Source organism: Erpetoichthys calabaricus, chromosome 17 (genome assembly GCF_900747795.2).
Source record: "Erpetoichthys calabaricus chromosome 17, fErpCal1.3, whole genome shotgun sequence".
Classification (NCBI taxonomy): domain Eukaryota; kingdom Metazoa; phylum Chordata; class Cladistia; order Polypteriformes; family Polypteridae; genus Erpetoichthys; species Erpetoichthys calabaricus.
In genome coordinates, this window is record NC_041410.2 from 23138912 (window position 1) to 23158184 (window position 19273).

The window sequence follows — 19273 nt, forward strand, 5'->3', positions numbered from 1 at the left end:
GCCAGCAGCTGATCGAGCAAAGAGGAGGTAAAAAATAAAACTATTTGTTTCCCATTGTATCCCTGTTTAAGAGGGGGTTTCGAGGAGGAGCAACCACGTCTCCTTGGGGTGCGTTCAGCCCCCCTCTTCACAACACGAGCGGCAGAGACACGAAGTGGCTGGCATGTAGTGCAGGCCGGGGGGATTGGCAAGAAAAGCGAACAGGGGGAGAACCCCCTAGTCTTACTATATGACCACTGGGTGTTTGTCAACTACGGAAATCTCACCGATTCTGGATGGCCCACTTGATACTTCTCTCCACTCCTTACTGGCTTGATATGTGTTTGGTCAACATCATCTCTTTTGTAACTAGGGGGCTCCGCCCCCTGCTCGCTTCGCTCGCCAACCCCTGGTGTTGGGAATGACAAAGAGCGTGATGTATGAATGAGATATAGAATAGTGTGACGGTGTAGATGATGCAAATAGAAAGCAAACAATAAAGTGTGTGGCACAGTGTAAAGGTTTATTTGAAAATTTCTTTGTACACGCCGTTTAAGTGTAAAAGGTAATTCCAGCTCAGAACTTGTAAGGTCAATGAAGATGGTTATTGTTGTGATCAGAGTCAAGTTTGTCAGAGCTTAGAAAGAGTTGTGTCTCTCCAGGAAGTAATGCAATGACTTGGGTATTTATGTTTTCCACATTAATATTTTTTGGACATAATATAGTGCGTTGTGTTAAAAGGGGCATTTGGTCTAATGAGATTGCTGTTCCAAATGTCTCTGTAACTAAGTCGTCGCAGATAAAGGCTTGAGGAATTGTAATAATATGTGGCTGAAGTCAATCTGTATTGGTGAGTGTACCATCTCTCAGTTGTAATAAGCAATTGTTATGATCTGGTTCTGGACATCGTATCTTTTTTACTAACTGTATCTTTTGAAAGCAATGCCAATTGTCTGCGTATTTTAAGGTGCACTGAACAATAGCTGAGTGCATGGCATCTGGAAGAATAGCTAATCACTGTCTAAAATCTCCTCCTCATAAAAGTACCTTTCCTCCAAATCGAATATTATTATTCATAAACGTTTGTAGAAGTTTATGAATGGTGTTGAGTAAGTGACTTCATGCCATTGAACATTCATCAATAAACAACATTTTTTCAAGACGGATGTCACGTGCAGTGCCACCGTTAATGTTCATAGTGGATACCGATTTGTAGGATCTAATGTAGTTGATAAAGATTTCACTTTCAGGTACATCGTCAGTTATAAGCTTCTGTAGATATTCAGTATATGAATGTAAAGAAGGCAGTCTAATTTGACCCTTTTGACAAAAACGTGTAAATGTATAACTTGTATTGCCAGTTGTTTCTTCAGGGAAGTGAACTGAATGACAATGATTGCAAATGACATTCATTAATCCGAATGAATTTTCCTGGTGTATGTTTTCCTTGTGTCGTTTGAGAGGCGCGTTGTTGCATATGTAGTATTTGGGACGTGTTGTTTTGGAGCTGTAATCGATTTGCCTGTGCTGTGTGAGAAGCCCGTTGTAGCCTTCGCTGCCATTAACGTATGTCTGAGACAGGAGGTGTTTCGTTTTGAATCCGTGACTGTTGCGATGCAGCACTTTGATTGATAGCTTGCGTCATGTGGATCTAGGATGTAGATTTGTGCATATTTGCGTTGTTGATTTGTTTCAGGGTGCACTGTTCCAATGCGATGCAGTATTTGTGCGCATATGCGAAAGCAGTATGGGCCATTGCCTTTTGGTGGCCTGATATTTACTCCGGTATATGCAAAAGCAAATGAACTATTGTAGGATCTAATGCAGTTCATAAAGTTTTTACTTTTAGGTACATCGTTAGTTAGAAGCTTTAGTTGAGCTTTGTGTTTTTGGAGTCGAGACATTTTTTCTTTTAGAAATATGGATAAGTAATAAGGAGTATTGCACTCACTGTTAATATGGAGCCTTTTCTGCGGTTGAACGGTTAATAGTGCCTTATTGTAATGAGATCCACCTATGCTGCATAGCCGTCTATTTTGTTGTTTCTTTCGTGTTCGTGTGTTTGTTCCTGTTATCCTTTCCTTTTGTACCCGTGACCGTGTATTCATGACTTGTTTCTTTCTCAGCATGCGAAATATGGATAAGTAATAAGAAGGATCGCAGTCACTGTTAATATGTTTCCTTTTCTGCAGTTGAACGGTTAATAGTGCTTTATTGTAAGGAGATCCACCAATGCTGACACCTATGCTGTCTAGTGTGAAGGTGTTGATGTTCACTTTAGAATATGTGGCTTTGGGTGTCACTTCTTATGGATGTGTCTGTGTGGGGGGGGGGGGTTGAGGATTGTTGTCGCGCGAGCGTCTTCTTTCTGTTTGTGTTCCTGTGTCTTGTTGAATCCCCCTCTTTGTGTGTGTCCCGTCCCTTGCTTGTAGGGTCTGTGGGGTGGTTTTGTGTTCTTTTTTTTGTGTTCCATGGGCTTGTTGAATCCCCCTCTTGGTGTGTGTCCCGTCCGGTGCCTGTAGGGGGGGGGGGTGCCTTGCTGTTGTGCGCGAGCCTCTTTTTTTTTTTTTTTTGGGTCTAGTTTCGTGCTTTACTTGCGTTTGACTACTTTTTTATGTGCCTTTTCCTTTTTTCGGTGCTCGTTGCGCCTCATTTCTCCATTTTTCCTGTGCTCACTCCTTTTTTCTGTGGTCTTGTCCACCTCTCGCGGCCCCTCATCCGCCTCTCTCGCCCTCTTTTGTCCGCCTTTCTCGGCTCCTCAGCCGACTCTCGCGGACTCTTTTTGCGCCTGCGCAGTACGTCTTTTTGCAGCTACGGCCCATTGCCGGATGTGCCTGCGTCCATCATCCGGTTTAGCATTCTCGGTTAGTAATATGGATAAGAAGTTAAGACCCTTGGTAAAGTTTCAACAGCAAATTAAATTCAGTGACCTACCGATGCTCTCTTGTTGAAGCCAAGTGGTGTTACTATTGTGATGTGTCAATTAAAATATCATTATGGCTACTCCAAACTGTTCTTCACATTTGACATTAAAGAGCAGGCAGCCCAGGGACATATAAGCTTCATGACTGTCTGTAACGCTCTCTCCCAACAGCTCCAGAATGCAGCAGCAGATGTCTTGCGGGAATGTTGGCTCCTCCACAGAAGCCGCCGTTGGAAGAGAGACAGTCAGGAAAACCGGCAAAAGCAGAGGGACCTCCTGGAAGCCATCCAGCTGTGAGTATGAATTGGGTACCCCCAGGTTTTTAAGACACATTTCTACAATGGAAGCTCTGAATTACAAAGTGGGAAGGCACTGCTATTTGTTTTCCTTAGCCATTGTGCTTTCCAACACACTGCCAACTGCGCTATTGGGGCTGTCCCATGGGAAGCTCAGGCTGCTTTTATTGTCTCTGTAAACTCAATACCATCATTTCCTCCTTCGGTACTCTTTTAGTCTTAGTTCTTTAAAGGTAAAGTCCTTTCTAAGATTAGTCACTATGAAAACACTAAATACTGTGTGTTTTTAATGTGTGTTTCATCTATTGTTCGGTGTCCTTGAGTGTTTAGAAAGACGCCAATAAATAAATAAAATATATTATTATTATTACTAGCCAACCTGCGGCGTAGCATACGCCGTATAATTATGTATTGATGGGTGAACACTTCCTGAAAGACACAGTTGTCCAAATGGGGTGGGTTTGAGGATAAGACTGCGAGTGAATGAAAAGATGGAACTCTGGAGAGAGCAACATACAATTGTCCGTGACTAAAAACTGGGTTTGGCAGATACAGGCATATCGTTTTGAAACTTTGTCCCTGTGCCTTACTGTCATTGCAAAGGCCAATCTAACAGGAAGTTGTCTGCGTGTAAAAGTAAAAGGCAAATTTGCATCTGATGGGGTCAGGGATTCTCTTTCGCGCGCCTATGTGTGTGTGTGTGTCTCTCTTTCGTGTGCCTGTGTGTGTGTCTCTCTCGCGCCCGCGTGCCTGTGTGTGTGTCTCTCTTTCGCGCGCCTGTGTGTGTGCGTTTGTGTCTCTCTCGCTCGCGCGCGCGTCTGTGTGCTGTAAGTGAATGAAAAGATGGAACTCTGGGGAGAGCAACATACAATTGTCCGTGACTGAAAACTGGTTTTGGCAGATACAGGCATATCTTTGAAAGTTTGGCCATGCGCTTTATTAATTGTAATTGCAAAGACCAATCTAACAGGAAACTGCATGTAAAAGTAAAAGGCAAATTTGAATCTGATGGGGTCAGGGAAATCTGGGGAATAAGGACAGTTTGTGAGGTAGCAGCTGTGATTGTTTTACACTCCAGTACGTTGCGGTGAATGCTGATAACAGTCAGTCTAGTGCCTTTACAGAGACTTCTTGCTGGCAGGAGGTTTCTGAGAAGCACGACGACTGAACCAATTTTAAGTTTGACTTTATGCGGAGGCATGCCAGTGGGAGTAATGGCTGCCTGGCGGGCCATGGGAATAACGCCGCCGGATCGCCAGTCGGCATCGTTTATGGTCGGAACTACGACGGTATGTGTTCTTCTTCGAACCTCCGACTTTTGTTCTTGATTAATGAAAACATTCTTGGCAAATGCTTTCGCTCTCGCGCGAATTGTTGGCGCTGTAGTGCGTGTGCCATGGTCGGCTGCTTAGTGAATTGTTGGTGGGCGGGGCTCGGTCTTGCGTGCTTCTTGCTTGCCTTGGACTTAGTGAATTATATATATAGATTATTAGTATTACAGCATATGTTTTGCCCAGTCCTAGGTCACTTTTGGGTGCTGCATAACTGCTGTCATGGCACAGGTCCTTAGTTAACACACTCGGCATAACACATTTAGTGTATTTAAAAAAGTAGCTTATGCTTTTTAAGTTGCACATTCTTACAGTCCTCAAGCCTTTACATTTCTGTGGTTTTCTGAATTCTTGCTGTTATTGTTTACAGTGATCCCTCGCTATATCGCGCTTCGCCTTTCCCGACTTCACTCCATCGCGGATTTTATATGTAAGCATATTTAAATATATATCACAGATTTTTTGCTGGTTCGCGGATTTCTGCGGACAATGGGTCTTTTAATTTCTGGTACATGCTTCCTCAGTTGGTTTGCCCAGTTGATTTCATACAAGGGACGCTATTGGCAGATGGCTGAGAAGCTACCCGGCTTACTTTTCTGTCTCTCTTGCGCTGACTTTCTCTGATCCTGACGTATGGGGATTGAGCAGGGGGGCTGTTCGCACACCTAGACGATACGGACGCTCGTCTAAAAATGCTGAAAGATTATCTTCACGTTGCTATCTTTTGTGCAGCTGCTTCCTGAAACGACATGCTGCACGGTGCTTCGCATACTTAAAAGCTCGAAGGGCACGTATTGATTTTTGACTGAAAAACAAACTCTGTCTCTCTCTTTCTCTCCCTGCTCCTGACGGAGGAGGTGTGAGCTGCCGCCTTCAACAGCTTTGTGCCGCGGTGCTTCGCATACTTAAAAGCCAAACAGCCCTATTGATTTGTTTGCTAGAGATTGTTTTCTCTATCTATGTGACATTCTGTGCTCCTGACACGCACTCCTTTGAAGAGGAAGATATGTTTGCATTCTTTTGATTGTGAGACAGAACTGTCATCTCTGTCTTGTCATGGAGCACAGTTTAAACTTTTGAAAAAGAGACAAATTTTGTTTGCAGTGTTTGAATAACGTTCCTGTCTCTCTACAACCTCCTGTGTTTCTGCGCAAATCTGTGACCCAAGCATGACAATATAAAAATAACCATATAAACATATGGTTTCTACTTCGCGGATTTTCTTATTTCGCGGGTGGCTCTGGAACGCAACCCCCGCGATGGAGGAGGGATTACTGTATTCTCAGTTTGAATTTGGTTCAATCCCTTCCATGAATCACAATGTCACTACACCCTCCACTTCCTGTCAGCTGTTAAGTACAATTCGCAGATAGCTGGGATTAGAGGAAGTGGAAAGTACCAAAGGGACACGTGATGTCACATTTAAAGCACATGTCATGCTAGCCGGGGTCTGCGTGTCGTTAGTGTGTCTAATGAGTCAGGATGGTTTACACTTGTCGTTCATTTCTTGTAAACAAGGGGCAACAGTTGTTGGTTTTGTATCGTGCTCCACTTTTGGTTTCCCCCCTCTGTCTAACTACAAGCCTTTTGACATGTGATCTACTGTAAAACTTTAACTTTCATCAACCTACTGTAGGGGGCTTTGGAGAGCAGCATAGTGCTTAGAACTGCTACAGTGCCCTCCATGAGGTTTGGGACAAAGAATTTTTCTTTGATTTCCCTCTCTGCTCCACAGTTTAAAATTACAAATCAAACAATTCAGACATCGTGATTAAAATGCACATTGCAGACTTCCATTTAAGGGGATTTGCATACATTTTGGTCACACTGTGTAGAAATGACACTTTTTTTTCACGATCCCACCATTTCAGGGCATCATAAATTTAACAACTTAGCAAAGACAGGTCTATTAAAGCCATCATATTTAGTTCTTTGTCACATATTCCTTACATATTCTAATGCAGCCATCTTCAGCTCCTGCTTGTTTTGGGGACTTGTCCTCTTATGGTTTCTGCTCAATTGGATTTAAATTGAGTGACTGGCTTGGCCATTCCAGAACCTTCCATTCTTTAGCTCTTTTCTACTTTATGGATTAGTGTCCTGGCTTAATATCCACTCATTATCTGTCCTCTCTGAGTCTAAATGGAGTTGCTTTTCCAAACACATGCAAGTTTAGTTAATTTGCAATTCTAAATGAATCCTGTGTGTGGGCCTTGAGGTGGTCTACATTCCATTCATGGCCCATCTATCTGGTGAGAATGTTATGTTCTATTGTTACACTTTGGACAATTTTATTCTAATATGGCGTATATACTATCTTATATATAAACGTCTAGGCGTGGAAGTGTTTGTGTCTGTCTGTCCGGCCCAGAAGTTCGAGGCTACAGCATAAAGCTCAAAGAAATCGACTCTGTCACCAAAGTGAAACCGCCAATAAAAGACAAACTCATTTAGCCATTGATAGACAAGCGAGGCGAGCACATCGGCAAAAACGAAACTTCCGAGGAAAGAGAACCCCGCTTACCTGCTAATGCACAACTGATGTGATTGACTGATTGAAGTGCCAGAATCCATGGTTTCTAGGAGCCCGGGCTTGTTACATCATAGGCTTACACAGCTAGTACATAATAAGAGTACCAGAATGCATTTTTATAGCAGGTCAGGTCAGGTTGGGGAGCATGCATCGGTAAGCTACAAGACACCTCAGGATCCTGATTGGCAAAGGCAGATATGCAGTCCAGTCCCATCCCTGGAAATGACCATCTATCTGCTGCAGCCAGGTGTTACGTGGGCGTCCCCATGGCCTGGTCCAGCCGTCCAGGTTCTCAACAATGGGAATCCTGTGATCACCAGTTCAACCCCGGGAATTACGCCATATGGCCATGGTGCAGTAACTGAATGCAGATAATGATCCTCATTCAGGACTCTGTGAGTAGCTGCTTGTTCGACACAAAATCAAGACAGTGGTACCCAAGGATTAAGTACTAAAGGAGTCCAGTCTTTGACAGAATAGAATCAGTGATCACTTGCTCACCTACCAGTGACCGGAGCAGTCTGGTTTTATGCCTAAGAAGTCTACATCAACCGCATCCTGCACTGATGGTTCTCATGGAGCGCAAATGTGAATATTGGCAGAGTTTCTTTGCAGCCTTTGTCAATTTTCATAAGCGCTTGACTCAGTTGATCGAGCTGCCCTGTGGGACATCCTGAGACTTCATGGGATCCCCTCAAGGTTGCTGGATATCATGGCCGGCCTGTACACTGGTACTGTGAGTGCTGTGCAGAGTGGAGACGGAACCTCTGTGTTTTTCCCAGTTAATTCTGGGGTTTGTCAGGTGTGTTCTTGCTCTGACTTTGTTCAATGCTTGCTTGGACTGGTGTTGGGCAAGGCTGTGGGGTCCAGTGGCTGTGGGTCATCTGTTAGTGAAGAAAGATTCACTGATTTTGACTTTGCAGACGATGCTGTGATCTTCTCAGAGTCAGTGGAGGCTCTGATTAGGGCTCTTGAGAAACTGAGCGAGGAGTCTGTGTCTGGGCTCGCGAGTGTCCTGATAAAAAACAACATCAGGCCTTTAATGATCTCTTGGGCACAGCCATCAGCGGTGTGTCTGTCTGCGGAGTGTTGATCTCGTTGAGAGGTTTACTTACATGGGCAGTGACATTCATGTCTCTGGTGACTCTTCCTATGAAGTCAGTAGATGGATTGGGAGAGCATGGGGCATCATGAGGTCGCTGGAAAGGGGTGTGTGGTGCTCCTGATATCTATGCGAAAGGATGAAGTCTTTAGAGGGAGTGTCAGTTATGGCACTATGGCCATGTGGCGTGATTCCCCGAGGGTGATCCGGTTTGCAGGATCCTCATTGTTGAGGACCCAAGTGGCTGGACCAGGCCCAGGGGACGGCCACAGAAAACCTGGCTGAGGGAGATAGATGCCATTTCCGCAGAGTGGGGCTGGACCGCGTGTCTGTCTGAGGGGTCGCCAACCAGGATCCTGAAATATTTTGTCATGTGATGGGTGCAGCTGCCACCATTTGTATTTTGTGTGCCCCACTCCATAATGGCACCACTCCTCTGATTCTTCACATGTCAGTCCTATTACTGCCACTCCATGCACCATTTCCTAAAGCTGTACAAAAAAACAAAAAACAAAATGATACATGGCACATTAATAGCTGTGACATATTGCTGGTTTTACTTTAAGTCTCCTCTTTGCCTTATTTGTTTCTTGGATATGAGTGCATATCAAGTGTAACAAGAACCACGAAAATTAAGAGATGTAAAAGTAACTGGAGACAAACTCTGGTGATACCCCCTGAACTATTCAAGCCAGTGATCTGGGCGTAATGTTTCTTCTGCATGGTCAGTGTGCAAGCAGCTGACTTTTGTGTCATGTGGCATGTAGAAATAAAATCTTTGTGAGTCACATCTGCACTCTTGGCAAAAACCTCGTGCCCTGTGTGTACAGACTCCTTCTGAAGTAAAAGGAAAAAGTGCTAACTCACGCATCTGGAAATGACCTGACATAGCAAGCGTGCTGTCCACTGGGGAGACTTGGCACATTCAGATTAAGAGGGAGGATGACTCGGAAGGGTGGAGCTTTTGGGAGGGGGGCGGCTGTGATTGACAAACGACAGCATCACATTCTGCAGCTTCAAGTCGCATCACACCACAGCACTGAGGAGCTCAGAGGCCTTTCCACTATGAGGAGTACGGAAGGCTTTTCTTTTTACTCTATGTATTATTTTCTACATCAAAAAATGGCAATACAGTAAAATGCAAAAGGGTGTAGATGAAAATAAATTGTCTTTTGGGTACTTGACATGGACAAACATAATCCACAATGACACAAAATTAAAACTCTTAGATAGATAGATAGATAGATAGATAGATAGATAGATAGATAGAAATATGCTATATAATAGATTATATAATCATTCTTATTAAATTGTATGTATAGTTCTGGGTTTACACTTGCACTATTGCATTTTTAACCATTTTGCATTATGTTTAGGAATTTATGATGTTACTGGATTAAGTGAAGTTCACTTTTAAAAAGCAATACATTTCTGTCTATCTATCTATACAACTATCCACCTAAATGTTAGATAGATAGATAAAAATGTGCTATATAATAATAATAATTCTTCTAGATAGATATATAGATAGAAATTTGCTATATATATAGCAAGTGGTGTGGTGGTCGGCTGGGCGCTGTGCCTGGACAGACCAGGAGAGGGACTGTGCCTCCCCAGGACCACAAGAGGGCAGCTGCCTTGCCTGGGTTTGGGGTCCACGGGGTTTGAGCATAGAAGTTCAACCCTGTAAGGGCCTGTGGCCACCGCCAGATGGTGCCCAGATGATTGTGGAGCCTCGGACGGTAGGAAGGAATACCGAGGACACCCAGAGTGCTTCCGGTTGCTCATGCGGCACTTCCGCCACACCAGGATGTGCCGCAGGAAGTCCATCGGAAAGCACCTGGAGCACGTTTGGGTGAACATAAAATGGTCCGCCTCCCTCCAGTCGGCAGCTGCAGTTGGGAGGAAGAGGACAGAGCTCGGCAGAGAGGAGTGGAGACGGTAAAGGACATTTGAATGACTTAAGAAGAGGATGATTGGTGCAGGGTTACTGTGTGCTGTGTGTGGACATTGTAAATAGTTGGGTGAATAAACAAGTGCTTTTGTAGACATGCAAGTGTCTGTCTGTCTGTGTCCAGGGCTGGCTTCCACAATAGATATATAGAAATCTGCTATATAATAGATAGATAAATAGATAGAAATGTGCTATATAATAGATAGATAGATAAAAAGGTGCTATATGATAGATAGATAGATAAATAGATAGAAATGTGCTATATGATAGATAGATAAAAAGGTGCTATATGATAGATAGATACTTTATTAATCCCAAGCGTCGCTCTGCCACAGATGTTAAACTGTCCAGCTCCATGCCTACAAAAGAGCCTGCCTTCCTCACCAGTTTGTCCAGGCGTGAGGCGTCTTTCTTCTTAATGCTGCCTCCCCAGCACACCACCGCGTAGAAGAGGGCGCTCTTATATATAGATATATATTGTTTATATATATATATAAGATAGATAGATAGCTAAAAAGGTGCTGTATGATAGATAGATACTGTAGATACAGTGGTGTGAAAAACTATTTGCCCCCTTCCTGATTTCTTATTCTTTTGCATGTTTGTCACACAAAATGTTTCTGATCATCAAACACATTTAACCATTAGTCAAATATAACACAAGTAAACACAAAATGCAGTTTGTAAATGGTGGTTTTTATTATTTAGGGAGAAAAAAAAATCCAAACCTACATGGCCCTGTGTGAAAAAGTAATTGCCTCCTGAACCTAATAACTGGTTGGGCCACCCTTAGCAGCAATAACTGCAATCAAGCGTTTGCGATAACTTGCAATGAGTCTTTGACAGCGCTCTGGAGGAATTTTGGCCCACTCATCTTTGCAAAATTGTTGTAATTCAGCTTTATTTGAGGGTTTTCTAGCATGAACCGCCTTTTGAAGGTCATGCCATAGCATCTCAATTGGATTCAGGTCAGGACTTTGACTAGGCCACTCCAAAGTCTTCATTTTGTTTTTCTTCAGCCATTCAGAGGTGGATTTGCTGGTGTGTTTTGGGTCATTGTCCTGTTGCAGCACCCAAGATCGCTTCAGCTTGAGTTGACGAACAGATGGCCGGACATTCTCCTTCAGGATTTTTTGGTAGACAGTAGAATTCATGGTTCCATCTATCACAGCAAGCCTTCCAGGTCCTGAAGCAGCAAAACAACCCCAGACCATCACACTACCACCACCATATTTTACTGTTGGTATGATGTTCTTTTTCTGAAATGCTGTGTTCCTTTTACGCCAGATGTAATGGGACATTTGCCTTCCAAAAAGTTCAACTTTTGTCTCATCAGTCCACAAGGTATTTTCCCAAAAGTCTTGGCAATCATTGAGATGTTTCTTAACAAAATTGAGACGAGCCCTAATGTTCTTTTTGCTTAACAGTGGTTTGCGTCTTGGAAATATGCCATGCAGGCCGTTTTTGCCCAGTCTCTTTCTTATGGTGGAGTCGTGAACACTGACCTTAATTGAGGCAAGTGAGGCCTGCAGTTCTTTAGACGTTGTCCTGGGGTCTTTTGTGACCTCTCGGATGAGTCGTCTCTGCGCTCTTGGGGTAATTTTGGTCGGCCGGCCACTCCTGGGAAGGTTCACCACTGTTCCATGTTTTTGCCATTTGTGGATAATGGCTCTCACTGTGGTTCGCTGGAGTCCCAAAGCTTTAGAAATGGCTTTGTAACCTTTACCAGACTGATAGATCTCAATTACTTCTGTTCTCATTTGTTCCTGAATTTCTTTGGATCTTGGCATGATGTCTAGCTTTTGAGGTGCTTTTGGTCTACTTCTCTGTGTCAGGCAGCTCCTATTTAAGTGATTTCTTGATTGAAACAGGTGTGGCAGTAATCAGGCCTGGGGGTGGCTACGGAAATTGAACTCAGGTGTGATACACCACAGTTAGGTTATTTTTTAACAAGGGGGCAATTACTTTTTCACACAGGGCAATGTAGGTTTGGATTTTTTTTCTCCCTAAATAATAAAAACCATCATTTAAAAACTGCATTTTGTGTTTACTTGTGTTATATTTGACTAATGGTTAAATGTGTTTGATGATCAGAAACATTTTGTGTGACAAACATGCAAAAGAATAAGAAATCAGGAAAGGGGGCAAATAGTTTTTCACACCACTGTAGATAGATAAAAAGGTGCTATATGATAGATAGATAGATAGAAAGATAGATAGATAGATAGTGTGTGTAGTGTGTGTGTTCGCCCTGCAATGGACTGGCACCCTTTGTTAGCTCCAGACCCCTCTGCGACCCTGGTGTGGATTAAGCAGGTTTGAAAATGACACAATGTGACAATTAGCAGTTTTTCGATTAATCAAAAAAGACTGAAACTGGGAAATGAAACTGTTAAATTAAGATTAGAGTCCAAATTAAAGAAGACATTACTTGAACAGGAAACCTGCATCCATAGGGATCCAGCACTGAATTTAATCTAGAGATAAATATATTTAGCAAACATTGGGGCTTATGCATATTTTCTATTATTAGAAAATGCTAAGTAAAATATTCATAATTAGTTATTTTAGTGTATTTATTTTTTATGAGTGCTACTGTAATGTTCATTGTGTAATTAAGACTAATAAAATGCTGTCTTCATATAAGAGATATGACATATACATTTTTCATAAAACAAATTGTTTTTAGGAAACATCATGCTGTACACTTGAGTGCACATGGAACATTTACCATATCGCTCACAGGACTCTCAAATAAAGATATAAGGCACATGATCTGAGCTCAGGCAGGTGTGCTAGTGTTTTGGTTTGGACCACGAAAATGGAATTTCTGAATCAGTCTGTTTTGCAGAGCTTGTTTTCTGGAGTCTATAAAATATTAGTCTGGGTCTGCTTCTGTTAACAACCAAGAAGGACTGGGGAAAAAACCCGTAGTACTGATTTCTCAGACGGCGGAATGATAATTAGTCTGTGCTGTAAAAGTTTGCAACAAAAGGAAAATAAACCCAATCCAGTCGTCCAAATCCAGTAATCCAAAATAGGCTATTTTTTTAAAAAAAGCTGAAATAAGATCTAGGTTTATTTAGCAGCTCTGATATTAATCCTTAGTTATCAATTGTTCATTAAAGGCTAAACAACCAAATAAATAATAATAATAATTCATTACATTTATATAGTGCCTTTCTCAGTACTCAAAGCACTATCCACACAGGAAGGAACCGGGAAACGAACCCACAATCTTCCACAGACAATGTTTAGTTAGAAAAATGTGCACAAATACATTGTGAAGTCAATCGAGAAGTCCAAACCAATGAGAGAGTGAAAGGCCCAGCCAAGCCGCTCAGATCCCGTTGCCCTAAAGCCACTTCTTTGATCAAAGCAGCGAGTGCATATGATACCCGGTGCTGAATAATCTTAGTCCTTAGTCCACCACAGGTTGCTCCGAAAGCTTACATTGAGATAAGATCCTGTACAAACCAAACCTGACAGAAAGACTGTGGATTTCTAACATGTGCCTGAAAAGGATGGTGTAAAGAGGGGATGTTGAAAGAGGTTGTGTCATAGAAGAGATTTTAGGAGTTCTGCATGTTAGTTTTAATTGAAGTGCAGCTAGCTCCACTTCGCTCTTACGGGTACATGACAAAACAAAGAAAACAAGGGACAGATAATACATACGTTACAGATATTTTTACTGATTGAGAGAATGAGGCAAAGTAAAAATAAAAAAAATCCTGTGCCAATTTGTCGAGGTTATGGAAAAACGTGCCAACTCCTGGACAAGGTCTTTCCACACATTGATTTGTGGTGCAAGGAAAGAAAACAGACAAGCAGCCGTGGATCCTTTGACTGCAAATGTCAAGTTAGGGTGCGTTACAGAGAGAGCTGCTATTACACCCAAAAATGCACTTTGGCCTCAAAACTGTCATTGGCTTGGATAAGTACGTCCGTTTTATCTTTTTATTATCAAGTGTGCCGCACGGCAATACAAAGTCTGCAGGCCTGAATATTCATTCTCTGTATAGCAAGGGTCCTCAATTATACTCTGGAAGGCCACCGTGGTTACTGGTTTTTGCTTTTCTTATTTGCGATTTCTTAATTAGAACCCATATATTTACTACTAAACCAATGTTTTTTTTTTGGCCTTAGTTTTAGTTAACTTGTTAATTGCCCATTTTAGTTTTAAACATCTGTGTTGAGGTTTCAGCCGTTGCCTGTTTTCTTAACCAGCCATCAGTTATTATTGAGTTGAAAATGACAAAGAAGCCACCAAGCTCTCCATCTGACCATTCAAACCTGAGTGTATGCGTCATGAAGTATCAGTGTTAATACAATGTATTGGGAAAGGACCAAGAGGTACAAATTAGTAATGGAGCACAAAACACGTGGATAATATTCAAAGAAAACAAAAAAAACTACAATGTGATAAAGAGAGATTTGTCATGGAAGAATGAAAGCACTAACAAGCCACAGAATTAAATCCCAAGTTTCATTCTTTGCTAGGCCTGGCATCTAATTACAAACCTGCAGCCACAGCAGCTCTCCAGGACCGTTACTGAGGACTCCTGGTCAAAAGTGAAACTTTCTGGTGGCTCTGTTAAAGGTTGGAGTGCATTTTCATGGGATTTAAATCCATCAAGAGTAGGGGAAATGCCAATAAATATAAAGCAAATCTGAGTAATCACATGCATCAACGATGGCAGTGGAAATGTCCAGGAATAGAATGTCTCCATCTATAGGTCACGGGTGGTAAATGCACAGTTTGAAAAGGCATGACAGTGATGTACACCTTATACCAGGGCTCCGTAACTCTGGCTTTGGAGGACCACAGTGGCTCCTGGTTTTTATTCTAACCACTTTCTTTATTAGTTAATTTTAATTGACTTACTCTTGAAGACTCGGACCCCTTAATTGTTTCTTTTTTCCTTAATTAGCAGCTAAACAATAGTGAGATGAGCCAAAACATGACCAGCAAACTGTGACCATCATACAATATCTGAAAATAAAGGAAGATGAAGGTCTCAGGAATGTCGATCAGCTCAGGTCCCCAAAACATTTTAATGGTGCTCTTAAAAAAGAGAACATTAACAATTTTGGAAATGTCTGCTGTTTCGCAATGAGAGCAGCAACAAGCCACAGAATTAAAGAACGAGTTTAATTAACGACAAGACTCTGCGCCTAATTAAGCAACTGCTTGGAGTGAAATTGGTTGGAGTTTGAGGCCCTGACTTTGTTGGTCTTCTGTTGGCTCACTCATTTCACATTTCATTTCTGTTTGGGTGCCATTTACAACAACAACAACATTTATTTATATAGCACATTTTCATACAAAAAAGTAGCTCAAAGTCCATCCATCCATTGTCCAACCCGCTGAATCCGAACACAGGGTCACAGGGGTCTGCTGGAGCCAATCCCAACCAACACAGGGCACAAGGCAGGAACCAATCCCGGGCAGGGTGCCAACCCACCGCAGGACACACACAAACACACCCACACACACTAGGGCCAATTTAGAATCGCCAATCCACCTAACCTGCATGTCTTTGGAATGTGGGAGGAAACCCACGCAGACACGGGGAGAACTCCACGCAGGGAGGACCCGGGAATCGAACCCAGGTCCCCAGGTCTCCCAACTGCGAGGCAGCAGCGCTACCCACTGCGCCACCGTGCTGCCCAGTGCTTTACATAATGAAGAAAAGATAAATAAATGACAAAGTAAGAAATTAAAATAAGACAACATTAGTTAACATAGAATTAAGAGTAAGGTCCGATGGCCAGGGGGGACAGAAAAAACAAAAAAAAAAAAACTCCAGACGGCTGGAGAAAAAAATAAAATCTGCAGGGGTTCCAGACCATGAGACCACCCAGTCCCCTCTGGGCATTCTACCTAAGATTAATGAAATAGTCCTCTTTCTATTTAGGGTTCTCACGGAAGGACTTGATGATGATGGTCATGCAGACTTCTGGCTTTTAATCCATTAATGTTGGAACATCACGGTGCTTTGAGTAGATGGTGGTGACGCAGGTCGCCACCACAAACAAACCGGAAAAAGAAACAGAAGAGAGAGTAGGGGTTAGTACGGATTTTAGAGCCACCATGAATAGTTATTTTAATGAATTGGATATACAGAGTATCAGGATTAAATTAAAGTGAAGTTATGAGTTTGCCATGTTAAAATAATGTGTTTTCAGCAGTTTTTTTATAGTGCTCCACTGTATTAGCCTGGCGAATCAGCTATTCCAGATTTTAGGTGCATAACAGCAGAAGGCCCCCCCGCCTCACCACTTCTTTTAAGTTTTGTTCTTGGAATTCTAAGGAGACACTCATTTGAGGTTGCGATTTGGAATATAAGATGTCAGACATTCCGATATATAAGATGGGGCAAGATTATTTAAGGCTTTATAAACCATAAACAGAATTTTAAAGTCAATTCTGAATGACACAGGTAACCAGTGTAGTGACATCAAAACTGGAGAAATGTGCTCGGATTTTCTTTTCCTGGTTAGGATTCTAGCAGCTGCATTCTGCACTCGTTGCAAACGATTTATGTCATTTTTGGGTAGTCCTGAGAGGATTGCGTTACAGTAATCTAGTCGACTGAAAACAAACGCGTGAACTAATTTCTCAGCATCTTTCAATGATATAAGAGGTCAAACTTTTGCTATGTTTCTTAAGTGAAAAAATGCTGTCCTAGTGATCTGATTTAATATGCGATTTAACATTCAGATTACAGTCAACGGTTACCCCAAAGCTTTTTACCTCCGTCTTGACTTTTAATCCTAATGCATCCAGTTTGTTTAAGGAAAGAAATGAAGAAATTCAGGGGAACAAATTTTTAAATTCATTAAAAAGAAGTTAATTAGCAGTAAAAACAGGTCACTAAGTAAGAAAAGAGTTAGAATGAAAACCTGCAGCCACTGGGGTCCTCCAGGACCAGAGTTGGGGACCCCACCTTACACCATAGCCACATATAGGGGATTCTGGAGTGAACCCTACTTCAGTATTTTCAGCCGACATCATCAAAGCATTAAAAGGCCAAACGTCTTACAGGAGACAGGAGTTCTGTCTCTCAGGAGCACTAGGAGAGGGTTGGCGAATCTGTTTTGAACTTGGCCTGGCAGTGGCCTAGTGTCCTGCTTAGTCAATTACATTGGTACCACCATTATTTTGTCATTCACCTTTATTGTACAATTCATAACATTCTAACTGCAGAAAAGGGTCACATCTTGTTGTTTAAACTCTAGTTGAAATCCAGTTCACTGCCAAAAATTAAATCTAAGCAAGTGAAACATTTTTATATCACAGCATTAAATCTCGTTTTCCTTATTGTAAGAATTATTGACTTATCAAAAAAGTTGCATTTAGCTTACTTAAAGAAATCTTGTCAAGTAAATTTTTTCTTAGCCGATTGGCACGAGTTTTTGCTAAATAAAAAGCAAAACAATTCTCATTTCCATTTTTTTCGTCTAGTTTTTGCATTTGCATTTTCTGCAGTGTTGATATCCCAGGTTACTTTTTCACATAAAAAATCCATTTTTCTTGACATATCATTGCATACACAAAAAAATCAGTAACAGTAAATGACAAGGTTCATTAATAAATACAAACGAGTAAATAGAAGAATATTTGACAACAAAAAATTAATTATGATTAGCAAAATATAGAACAATAATAACAAAACAGGCATAATTACATTGAAAATCTGCCCAAGCGTTTCTGCCTATAGCAATTACTGAGCTGATTTTGTCAATCCCTAGCATTCTCAGTCTGGAAACTTGAAAACACTTAAACCACTTAACGTAGCACCAAAAGGACGTGTGTTTTGCATCGGATGCTCAAAGCTGTCTTCTTTAAAGTTTAGGGTTTGTTCTTGTGTGTAATCTTTGTGATGGATGGCAGGGCTGGGCTGACATGCCAGCCGGGATAAACAGCATACCCTTACCTGGCAGAGAGGCCAGTGGAGTGGATGGAAAAGAGTACATGCTCCCCCAACGCACTGGGTGGCAGCATTCCTGGGCCAGCAGGGCATGCTGGGAATTGCGGTCCCGTGAGGCAGCCCCGCTGGGCTCTGTTGACACCGACAAGGGAGCTGCTAGAGAGGACCGTTCTTACTTTCAGGGGCTTCTGCGTGACGCAGGAGTGCTTCCTCCTTGACGTTGGAAGTATTCCTGGGTCCAGCATAAAAGGGGCCACCTCTGTCCACTCAGCAGTCAGAGTCAGGTAGAGGTAGAGGTGGTGGTACGTGTTGCTTTGTTGTGCAGCCTGGAAAGGAGGAAACTGAAACCCTGTGGAGGTATTGTGTGAAATAAACGTCTTCTATTTGAACCCAGGACTGTGTTGTGCAGTTGTGTCTGGGGTTTTGGGCGCTGCAATGCCCCCTGCAGGTCACATCTTACTAACATAAGCTCTGCGCTAGTACTCCATAAGCTTAAGCAGATCCAGAAAATGGTTAGTGAAGTCACCTAAACCAAACGAATTTGTGCAACCTAAGGGTTAACCTAAAGTTGATACCAGGATTGAGTGTTACTTGTGATGACATAATTAAATGTCTTATTTGAATAGAGAATTTTGTTAATGGGAAAAATGGCATTATGTCTGCCTGACAAAAACAGATCAATATCCGGGATGCATCGAGTGTAAGATGTTACGCTGATGGGACTAATTAACATCTTGATCTTCACACACCAGTGAGTTGCACTGCCTCATGGTGCTAAATTTGAAGGAGCCACCAAGGAAGTGTGACGACTGCTTCTTCTTCTTCAGGAAAAGAAGCAGTAAAAGCACCTTGAGCATGGGAAGGGTGCTATATAAATAAAATGTAGTATTATTATTATGTCCCTGTTTCAAAGACATGGAACATCCCAGTATGGAAAGACCAAATACGTAGGACATCATTTATTTTTACTATTTTCCGGCCTAGCACTTTCCAGCAAACACCTGGCCACACCATGGTTAGCTCCACTACTGGACAGTCCTAGAGAGTTGTGTCCATGTCTTGCAACATGCATAGTCTACATATTCTTTCCATAGGGTTGAAAGGAAAGAAGGTTAAAAACACAATGTTTTGCCTGTTTAGTCTGCATCAGGAGTGTAACTGAAAAGGAAAAAGCAGGTAACATAAAGAGGAGGGGAAGGAGGGAACAAAGCCAGAGCAGAT

The 19273-nt window shown here is 42.2% G+C and overlaps 1 protein-coding gene across 1 annotated transcript in view; it reads left to right on the forward strand.

Moving 5' to 3' along the window:
• Positions 1–19273, forward strand: part of kcnn4 (potassium intermediate/small conductance calcium-activated channel, subfamily N, member 4) — a 167773-nt gene that overhangs the window by 125503 nt on the left and 22997 nt on the right. Inside the window, exon 6 of the mRNA XM_028822429.2 lies at positions 3074–3195. Within this exon, the coding sequence (XP_028678262.1) occupies positions 3074–3195 (122 nt within the window). The remainder of the gene's footprint in view (positions 1–3073; positions 3196–19273) is intronic.